An 11,832-nucleotide genomic window follows, 5' to 3' on the forward strand; every position below is an offset into this window, starting at 1 on the left:
TACAATTTCTCTATAGTGTCCAGGGATCCTTTTAGTGCACTTTTCCAGAGACCGCACATCATATACCACTGCAGTTGCGGGTCACTGGATGGAACGGAAAAACCAAAATGGGTCAAGGTGATTCAATCCTACGACTCTATGCGCGGTCGGTGTAGGATCGATCCCCGTCGGTGGGCCTATTTGGCTATTTCTCGTTCCAGCCAGTGCACCATGACTGGTATATCAAAGGCTGTGGTATGTACTACCCTGTCTGTGGGATGGTGCATATAAAAGATCCCTTGCTGCTAATCGGAAAGAGTAGCCCATGAAGTGGCGACAGCGAGTTTCCTCTCTCAATATCTGTGGTCCTTAACCATATGTCTGACGCCATATATCCGTAAATAAAATGTGTTGAGTGCGTCGTTAAATAAAACATCCCCCCATCCCGCAGTGCTAGAGAAGAAAATGTTTGCATTCAGGCAAAAACAGATGTTTGGGGAAAACGAGCTCACCTGAAACCTTGTCGCCGTGTGTTTCCATCTTTCTACTCATAATGTTAGTTTACTTACACACCCGTCGGTGAGAACATTATGCGTTATTTTTTATAACACATGGGCTGTTTACACATACGACTGGCTGCTCCTAGGTGATGACCAGGTCACCAATGCCATGCATCCAATGAAAAACAACTGAACTGAACTGAACTGAACTTTATTTACACTGGCCATAATTCAACGGCATATCAGGTACATTGTAAAACTATAATTAAATAAGTAAATGACAAGATGGCACATTCGTCATAATGTATATCAGATATTCAAAGGTATATATATATTTATTTATTTTTAAAGAAGAAAAAACAAAAGAAAACAAAAAGAAGTATATCTATGGGTTCATACTTGTATTTGAATACGTACATTGCATATATACAAACATATATAAACATAGATTTAAGCCATGGGACTTGAGAATAGGCATAATTTGTTTACAGAAAACTGCTTGCTTTCTCAGAACACCAGGGTGGGGTTTTTTACTGTCAAATAGCATACTAAATTTGTGAACATTTGGTCTAGACTGGCAACACTTTGACAGAAGTCTTTTTTTTTCATCTTTATAAAAAGGACAACACATTATATAATGAAATTCATCACCAATTTCGTTATTTGTTCACTGAAAGCATGTTCTATTTGTTACAGTTATTTTTTCCATCTGCCTTTTCTTAATGGGAAGATAATGATTCGAGAGTCGAAAATTAGGATTGTTAACTACTCCGTTGCCCCCAAACAAAAAATCCTAGCTACGGCCCTGAGTAACTAATATTTTTCTCTAAATTGGTTAAATATGTCTCGAATACAATAATATTGATTTAAAAAGTCTTAACAAGATTCTTTAGATGAGTTAACAATGTCATCGTGCCATGTTTGTAAGAACTGATCCTGTAATCTTAAACCAATTCTTTGTTTTAACAGATTTACATCTGGTAGCTGGTTACATTGTTCAGTCCATACATCAGTCATCCAAGACAGATTGGACCGGCCTCGGTGGCGTCGTGGCAGGCCATCGGTCTACAGGCTAGTAGGTACTGGGTTCGGATCCCAGTCGAGGCATAGGATTTTTAATCCAGATACCGACTCCAAACCCTGAGTGAGTGCTCCGCAAGGCTCAATGGGTAGGTGTAAACCACTTGCACCGACCAGTGATCCATAACTGGTTCAACAAAGGCCATGGTTTGTGCTATCCTGCCTGTGGGAAGTGCAAATAAAAGATCCCTTGCTGCTAATCGGAAGAGTAGCGCATGTAATGGCGACAGCGGGTTTCCTCTCAAAATCTGTGTGGTCCTTAACCATATGTCTGACGCCATATAACCGTAAATATAATGTGTTGAGTGCGTCGTTAAATAAAACATTTCTTTCTTTCTTTTCTTTCCAAGACAGATTGGATAAACTTTAACCATTTAAGATCACATATTCCATTTTTACAATCATTCAGCAATAATTCATATATCAAGAATGATAACTTTGTGTGTTTTCCAGTTATTAGTTTAAACCAAAAAGTGATTATTCTTAATTTGACATCAAGGAAGACTGGGTAACGCCCCAGTTCTCCATATAACATATTCACAGGCGTCGACTTCTTAACTGACAACAAAAACTTCATGAATTTATTTTGTAACGTTTCTAAATAAGACACGATGGAAATCTCGTATTACACTATGACGTATAGTTGTTAACCTGACAATCATGTGTCTGTGACACGTAAGTCAGCTATAAGTGCAACGGCTGTAAATACCTTTTAGTAAAAAAAGATGTTAAAATTTGCTTAAAACCTGGTTTTTGAGGATATGAAAGAAATAGAATAATACATTCGTGTCCGTTAGATACCATTTATCTCACAACTCGTTGTTTTAAAACGTATCAAACTCGCTTTCGCTTGTCAGATACATTTTAAAACGACTCTTTGTGAAATAAATGGTATCTAACGGCCACGCATATATTATTCTCTACGTAATCAATGTAAAAATTAATATTGATTCGTTTGGAACCCTATATAGAAGGAGATGATTTATATCACGACGCACTCAACACATTTTATTTACGGTTATATGGCGTCGGACATGGTTAAGGACCACACAGATATTAAGTGAGAAAATCCGCTGTAGCCACTTCATGGGCTACTCTTTTCGATTAGCAGCAAGGGATCTTTTATATGCACCATCCCATAGACATGATAGCACATACCACTGCCTTTGTTACACCAGTCGTGGTACACTGGCTGGAGCGAGAAATAGCCCAATGGGCCCAATGACTGGGATTGATCCCAAACCGACCGCGCATCGAGCGAGCGCTTTACCACTGGGCTACTTCTAGCCCCGGAACCCTATACAAATGTTTGGTAGTAATTCAAATATGAATAATTAGTTTAATTAGTCCCCATACTTTTAAAATAATTCTATATTCAGTAAGGTTATCGTCATTGTTGTTTTGGATTTGTTTTTGTGGGTTTTTTTTTTTTTTTTTGGGGGGGGGGGGGGGGGCACCCGATATACTATACACGTATTACAAAGCACCTGCAAACATATTTTTGTTGAACAAAACTATTCTCAAATTTATTCATTCCATATGAAGTAACATGAAACAATACGTTGTAACATTCGATATTCTTCTTCATTTAATAAGGGGCGGAACGTAGCCCAGTGGTAAAGCTTGATGCGCGGTCGGTTTGGGATCGATCCCCGGAGGTGGTCCCGTTGGGCTATTTTTCCTTCCAACCAGTGCTCCAAGACTGGTATATCAAAGGCCGTGGTATGTGCTATCCTGTCGGGTGATGCATGTAAAAGATCCCTTGCTACTAATGGAAAAATGTAGCGGGTTTCCTCTCTAAAGACTAAATATAAAAATTACCAATTGTTTGACATTCAACAGCCGATGATTAATAAATCAATGTGCGTTAGTGGTGTTTTTATACAAAACAAACTTTTTCATTTCATAACTGTAAAATACAAATTAAAACAATGGAACTCGTAGTACGATGCTATTTTTATGAAGGTGACAGAAGACAACATATTACACGTAGTGGACCTCGTTTGGTGATCACTCTGTGATAGCCTTGTTTGTACTGGTCACCCAGTCGAAGCTGCCGAACATTTTCTACGCTTTTATCCGATATACAATGTATCTCATAATATTCATCTGCACAAATATTGTAAACTTAGCTGCCATACTTCCTTTTATCTGGTGATCCAAACCTTTGTGATCAAGAAAATCTGTTTATATTTAAGTCTGTTCAGAGCTTCCTTTTAAAAAGCAAGCTTTTCGAGAATAATTAACCAGTCATCATCTAAACTGTTTGCTCCTCTCTTCTCATTCTTCCTGTTCCTCATCTGTACTTTTCTGTATTTCTGTCTATCCTAGATAACTATTGTGGAAATATTTTTATTACTTCCGTTTCTGTCATCTTTGTTTCCAAAATATATTGTGTTAAGTGTAAGAAACCAATTCCAAACCACTGTTATGTTTGACTGCGGAATAAACCAAGTGATGGCAAACCCGAATTAGCTACCGTCTATAGACGAGTCCCGTTGGTAGAAGCATTTTTTGCCCGATTTAGCCATATATATATATATATATATATATATATATATATATATATATATATATATAGAGAGAGAGAGAGAGAGAGAGAGAGAGAGAGAGAGAGAGAGAGAGAGAGAGAGAGACACACACACACACACACACACACCAGTGGTTCGTTTGTCAAACTGTATAAAAGGTAAACATATGGCTTATGCTCCCTCCCCTCCACACACACCTATTCTCTATTGAGACTGTGTCCCCTACTAAAATATTGAGCCCCTCCCACTACGGGCCTGTGAATTACCAAATGTTTGATATCCAAGGGCCGATGATCAATTACTGTAATCAATGTGTTCCAGTTGTATTACACAACGCTAAAAGTTTTCCATATTATGCATGACATTGTTGAATGCCGTGCGCAACAAGCCTACTCACTGAATAAATAAAACATTTAGGGGATTCCCCTTCGGACTTTTAGCACAGTCATTGGTTGCGATAAGACGGTCATGTGACCTAGGCGTTAGTCGATCGCTTTGTGCGTACTTAACGGAAGAAGGTTTTTCCCCCAACTACCAACTTAATACATATTGGCTGTACGCTGACATATAAAACATTTCTTGTTGGTAACTTACGGTTAACCGTTCCATAGCTATCAGGTAATATAAACGAGTGTCTGTAGTTATGACTTCACTCGGTCACGATGATGATATCGAAATAGACGGAGAGGTTGGGTCGGGCCCGATCGGCCCCATCAAGCAATGGCAGAAAGACAACTTGGTTGAAAGAAACGACTCGGGTTTCCAGTCTCAGGACTTCGATTCGGTAAAACTCGACTCGGGCCGACCATTGCAGCAGACAAAGTTTCCGTGTGTATCGGAAGACATTACAGAATGTTTTGAACAACTGAACGTTTCCGAGTCCGACAAAGAGAAACAGATTTCTATTGACGAAGGTTACGATACAACATCAATAAGTCTAGGCGCAACCAGCCACACCAGTTCGTTAAAAAACAGTACACAATCTTCGGACGCCTGTGCCATTGAATATTCATCAAAAGCGAGACTGCAAATACAAGAAAATGCACTTTCAGACATTTTTAAAGGTGTACCCCGATGTGAAGCAATCGATATTTACACGCAGGATGAGGACGGGGATACGTAAGTATATTTGCAAATAACACTTAGAAAAACATTGCATTTGTGAGTGCAAAGTGTGTAAATCGACGCAAAATCAGTTTTTAACGAGGTCAAAAAATAAAATGAATTTAAAAAAAAATTAAAAAAATTGTTTTCTAAAAATGTGTACAAAATGCGTTTAACACTACGACAGGGACACTCATTATTACTAAACAGACATAATGCATCAAAACTGTAGATGTACGGATATAGAGGCATGCATAATCGTCTTTTAGGTATTGTTAGGTCCGGGTAAACGGGCAGGATCGCCATTTTGTTTGCAGCTGATTTGCTGGGCCCCAGCTGTGAGCAGCTGTGACCAATCGGCTGGGAGTGCCAGAGGTAGTTACGTGTGCACGGAAATAGTAACAGCGTACTTCCCCAGGTCGCCAAACGCGTCATAGCACTTGCGCAGTTGAATGGCTGGGAAATTTCTGAATCAACTACCAGTTTTATCTGATAGCAACTATTCTTATTCAAATGTCAGCTTTGTCATGAAAACGATTTGCACACACAATCGTGATATCACAATGACGTGTCTTTACAATGCATGTGTGTATTAAATTTAAAAATATGTATTACATTATGATTATCATATGTACAAATACTTGAAATATTTCATTATTTGTAAATAATATACATTTTAATAGATATTTATTTTTTAAATTTATATATTTTAAATAAATAGCATGTGATCCTTACGGGGTACCCCCACCCTACATGATAATAAAATAATAATATTAATTAAATAATAAATAAATATTAATAATATAAAAGGTTGAAAATGAATTTTTTTTTTTTTTTTTTTTTTTTGGAAGTCCTCATGTATGAAAACCTATGGGTTAAAATCCAAAACTGAAAAAGAGATAATTTCCATTTTAATAATTTATATTTACACACATTGACGTAAATAAACATTGGAAGTAAAATCAGTCTGACAAATATCTTGTATGACCTTTATGAAATTTTATTTGTTCTGTGTATTTGCAGGCAGCTTCATATGGCAATCATCCAGCTTTCGGAGCCTGCTGCATTCCTGTGTATCTCCCGAGCGCCGTCCAACGAGTGGCTCAACATACAGAACAATATGTGTCAAACTACGCTCCACCTCGCCGTAATCACGCGCCAGCTCAAAGTAGTGCGGCGGCTCATGGCAGCGGGCGCGTCGGTTGATGTGAGAGATACCCATGGCAACACCCCATTACACATTGCGTGTCGAGAGGGCCATCAGGAGATTGTGCAGTGTTTGCTGAAGCCCGTCTTCTACCAGGAGACACTGGAGAACAAATATGAGATCCCCTACCAGCGAATACCACAGGACCTCGAGTTCAAGAACTATGATGGTATGTTCACAAATACAACTACCACCACGATATGTTCACAAATACAACTACCACGATATGTTCACAAATATAACTGATGTTCACAAATACAACTACTACCACAATATGTTAACAAATACAACTACCAATGTATGTTCACAAATATAACTACCACCACAATGTTCACAAATATAACTACCACCACAATATGTTCACAAATACAACTACCACGGTATGTTCACAAATACAACTACCACAATATTTTCACAAACACAACGATGGTATGTTCACAAATACAATTATGACAGTAGTTGACACATATACTTACAATGCAATTGCGATGGTGTGTTCACAACTACAGTTACAACAGTATGGATTGTCACAAATACAGCAACTACGACAACATGCTCTTATTGTAATTATAATGGTGTGTTCACAAACACTAGCTAGATGTTTTCTCATATATTTGCAAAATGTTTTTCATTCAAGTACCGGTATTTCAACCACATGCCCCTGCGTGTGCTGTAACCTCACCGTGGTGCAGGGGTGTAACATTCTCTTTGAGAATGGCCAATACAGCACAAAATTGAAGTTTTGAGTAATATTCAGTATCCGTAAAATTCTGTGATATTTGTGTTTTTGTACAGTTCTTTACACTGTTTTTGTTTAAGTCTTGAATTTTTATATTGATGTTGATCATCACTTTATTTATTTGCATTACCATAGTTTGACACCCAATAGCCGATGTATTTTTCGTGCTGGGGTGTCGTTAAACATTCATTCATTCATTCATTCATTCATTCAACCACATGCAGTACAGGTGCAATATTTGTTTGTTTTTTTAGGTAACCTATAATTGGTTCACATGATTTTACCTAAATAACCAATAGTTTGATTATGTGAAATATATTTGTGTAACCCAGTTATTACTAATAACCTGCATTAACTGATACTGTAATTTTAAGCATATAAAAATAAAATAATTTTGTTGCAAGTCATTAATGAAAGGTTTTTTCAATACACGTACCTAATAAAGTGACTTTATGTACGTGTACGTGTCCGTGATATGTGTATTGTTTTGTTTTCAGGTCACACTTGCTTACACCTGGCTGCTCAAAACCTGCATATTGATGTGATGACTCTGCTACTGAAAAAAGGTGCCAAAGTGAATACACAGGTAAAGTTTGAAAGCAGTGTCAATATTAAACTGACCACATGGTCATATTTATGATGTGACCCATGTGTATGTACCAAAACTTGGATTTCCAAAGCAGCAAGGGTTTTACTGAGAAAATAGAATAAATATTTAGGAAATATTAGATACAACATGGTATTATTACGGTATGATTTATACTTTCAGTGAACTGATGTTACTATCAAACTGACAAACTGTTAAAATTCTCTAATGTCTGTATTCATATCATTATGTGCATTGTGCAAAAACACTATTAAACTAAAGTAAAATAAAGAAAGCTAATTGAATTGTTTCACACCGGCTAGTATTGTATTACGATGTGTGTTAAGATGACAGTCACATGGTAATAATGTCGGTGTTATTTGAGAATCTCACTGTGTTTGCAGGATGGTAAGAGTGGCCGCACTATTTTGCACTATGCAGCGGAGACAGGCAACCGGATTCTGCTGGACTTTATCCTGAAGCAGCGCAAGGTGAACATCAACTGTGTCACGTACGGAGGACTGACGCCGGTTGCCCTGGCGGCTGGGCGTGGCTACGGGGATGTTGTTGCAATCCTCAAAGACCAGGGTGCCGACTGCTCCAGTCTCTACTACATGGACGACGACTCCGACGATGAGGTGAGTTTGCTTTATCAACATCTCGTTACAGTGGTTAAACTTTTAACAGATGTTTTACACAGTATGTTTTATCAACATCTCGTTAGTGTTTAGCAGATGTTTTACACAGTATGTTTTATCAACATATTGTTACAGTGGTTTGCAAATATTTTACACAGTATGTTCTATCAAAATTTGATTCAATCATTTTTGGAAATAATTTACACAATGTTTTTTCAGCATTTGGTTACATGGTTTTGAAAATATTATAATATACCCAAGATGTTCTTTCTAAACATTTGATTACAGTTTTTTGCAGTGGTTACAACGTTTTGCAAATCTTTAAATATATACCGGTACATTTTCTCATCAATTGGTTATATTTTGAAAATATATTTTCTCAACATTTGGTTATACTGTTTAGGAAATGTTTTAAAGAGTTACCTTTTTAAAAAAAAAAACCTTCATAAAAATAAATCCTAAAATATATTTTTGATGATAAAAATGTGTTATTCTTCTTCCCCTTATTCTTGTTATATAATAATAATATTATTATTAGTAGTATTCATTTCTTTTTTCTTCTTTTTTTAGAGTGAAATGTATGATGACTTTTGCATAAATGGTGAGCCTGTGTCGTTAAGATAAACGACTGTGGAGATGACGTGTTGACAAGGAGACAGCAGAATGTAACACGTACATCAGACTAGATCGGTAACCACTCCACAGTGAGAGTGGCAGGGGATCTCTACCACTCATGGAGGAAAGAACAATCTAAGAACAGTGTGCAGGCTGCCAACACCATACTGCGTGCAACACCATACAGCGCGCAAGAACATTGGCTAGCAAAGGTTTAATAGCATACAGTACCACCTGTAAATTAATAACATGTAATAACAGCTATCTGTATCTCACATGTATCTTATCACAGATATCTCATAACATGTTGTACATCTTGCATGTTTTTCATACATGTCTTAATACAAGGTAATAACACCTGCACATATGTATAGCTGTTGAATCCTGGAGTAGATGGGTAGAGACTGACGCCCGTGCCGAGAGACCAACTAGGAAAGGTACAAGTTTGAACTTGATCACCCACAATCCCAATCTGGTGTGGCCCTGGAGAATGTCAGCCTGGCTAGAACTGGAGTAATTGTATAATCACAGAAAGTAGGGATCAGAATGTATTGGGAAGAGAAACTCCAGAACTGTAGATATGTTAGTGAGTGGAAGCTGTGTGGTGGATGAAACACAGACATGGATGGGTAGTTGAAGAGAATTACAGCAGACTCTATCCACATGATAAGCAAGGAAGACCGTGTGTCAGCCATACCACAGGTCTTGTTTTGGTGTACCGGCCTAACCTATCCCTGTGGTCTGTGGCCCGGGACGGCTGGGATGGTCACCGACCAAACCTCTGTCAAGTATTCCTCTAGTGTTTATTGACAAACACTAGGTTGAATTCACTCAACTACCAATCTGTCTCATGTTATTTACACATTTTTATGTATGATCATATGATGTGAACAGTAATGTTTATTGATGAAAGAGTAATGTTTTTGTTGATTATGTCTTTATTTTGATTGCCACAGCTTGATAAGATTGTCATATCTTTAGAAAGTAAACAAGAAGAAGTTTTAAAATTGCTGTGTTGACAAAGTCTGAAGACTCATCAAATAGTTATGTGTTAGTCATATGAAGACAAGAACAGAAAGGAAGAGCTTGTGTCGCGTATACTGCAGAGTCTGTGTTGGTCGACCGGCCTAACCTATCCCTGTGGTCTGTGGCTGGGGACAGCTGGGATGGTCACCGACCGAACCTCTGTCAAGTATTCAGCTCGCTTGTCTTGTGGTATTTCCACCACACCACATATTCTGTCTTTTCGGAAATCAAAGTTGCAGTTACATTGAAATTTAAAGCGTATTTCCATGTAAATGCAACTTAGTTCCAGAAACCAGTCACTGATTGATTTATGTATCAGCCAATCAGTAGTCAGTGTAAAGATACCAGTTCATCAGCCAATCAATGGTCCATGTAAAAGGTTATAGTATTAGCTGTAATTTCTGCTGTTTGTAGATATTTGAGATTATTTTATCAACTGTGTCACTCACATAATCAGTTCTTACAGTTACTTTAAAATGATTGTTTTACTTTGTATATATTGTTTGTTAAACAGTGAGTTGTAAAGTAGTCAAGTGCTAGCATCTACACCACTGGTTGTTAGACAGTACAGCGTGGATGTCAAACTCCTCGGTAGTCGGTGAAATATTTAACCTGTTGTGGAACGCTTTCAGAAATGATTTAGGAGAAATAATACATTATGTGAGTTTAGTAATTAAAATGGGTGACAGTGTTTTTAAATATACACCATCAACAGCATACAATTAAAATGTCTGCATTCCTCCACAAAAATAACCTGTATTATATCATCCATGTTTGGAAACCCCCAAAGAAAAACTTTAAAAACCAAACTTTTTTTTTTTAGACTACCTATTATTATTATTATTATTATTATTATCATCATTATTTAAAATATTACCCTTCCCACTCGTTTCATGTCAGGAATTCTGGAGCAGCGACAATGGTTATATTTCAGAAGATCATCTTGAATCCTTGCATATACTGCACAGTTACCGAAAGTATCATCAACAAGAGTTTATATCTCTTGTTTGTACATAATGTAATCTTTAGTTGTAGATCAGTAGAATTCATATGACATGATCCTTCGCTCTAATGAGCGTAAATCATCTGATGTTTAGTTAATTAGTAATTAGTGATATATTTGTATAAACCTGTGTTTTATTTATTATATGTAAATAAATAAAAAAATATTGTTGACGAACTGTTACATGTTGTTGTTGTATACCTACACAACCTAGAAATGTTGTTTTTCTTTTCTGACTTCCCATTGAGGAGTGTGAACTAGATACAGTTATATTCCTGTCTTCTGTTACAACTGAAAGTAAAGTCTTCATTTACTATACTGAAATACATGTTGACAATTATTAATTGTTGCTAATGAGTAATTGTTATTAAGTTATAAGTATATACGAGAAAGAATTATGTAAATATTAGAAATTAAATTTATTATTACAACACCTACAGTTAAAACAATGTCTATGGGAAAAAAATGCTGTGGAAAACAATTTGAATATAGTCTACAAACCCACCCCCAAAACAAACCGTGCCATAGAAAATTGTAAAATCTAATGGCATTGTCGATTGCCGTAGGTAGTGTGCAAGGGTTTTATGCACCCCAAAATACACCCGTTTCGTGCCTGAACTTACTTTACAAAGCAGTTGAGATTGAAAGTCTACTGGCAGGTACCGGCTCCCACCCATACCGAGTTTAGGTGTAAGGCCCCTACAATGGCATCTCTATCGCTAACTACTTAAAAAAGGATAGAAAAAAAGTGTTTTGTTTAACGATACCACTGGAGCACATTGATTAATAAATCATTGGCTATTGGATGTCAAACAGTTGGTATT

General features: G+C 37.0%; 1 protein-coding gene across 1 annotated transcript; it reads left to right on the forward strand.

Moving 5' to 3' along the window:
* The first annotated feature begins 4,576 nt into the window (after window positions 1–4,576).
* LOC121371883 (NF-kappa-B inhibitor epsilon-like) lies at window positions 4,577–11,181 on the forward strand. Its single transcript, XM_041498106.1, has 5 exons — window positions 4,577–5,209; window positions 6,218–6,570; window positions 7,638–7,726; window positions 8,131–8,364; window positions 8,935–11,181. The coding sequence occupies exons 1-5, from the start codon at window positions 4,734–4,736 to the stop codon at window positions 8,986–8,988; spliced, it is 1,206 nt and encodes a 401-aa protein (XP_041354040.1). The 5' UTR covers window positions 4,577–4,733; the 3' UTR covers window positions 8,989–11,181.
* The last annotated feature ends 651 nt before the right edge of the window (window positions 11,182–11,832 follow it).

This window comes from Gigantopelta aegis, chromosome 4 (genome assembly GCF_016097555.1).
Source record: "Gigantopelta aegis isolate Gae_Host chromosome 4, Gae_host_genome, whole genome shotgun sequence".
Classification (NCBI taxonomy): domain Eukaryota; kingdom Metazoa; phylum Mollusca; class Gastropoda; order Neomphalida; family Peltospiridae; genus Gigantopelta; species Gigantopelta aegis.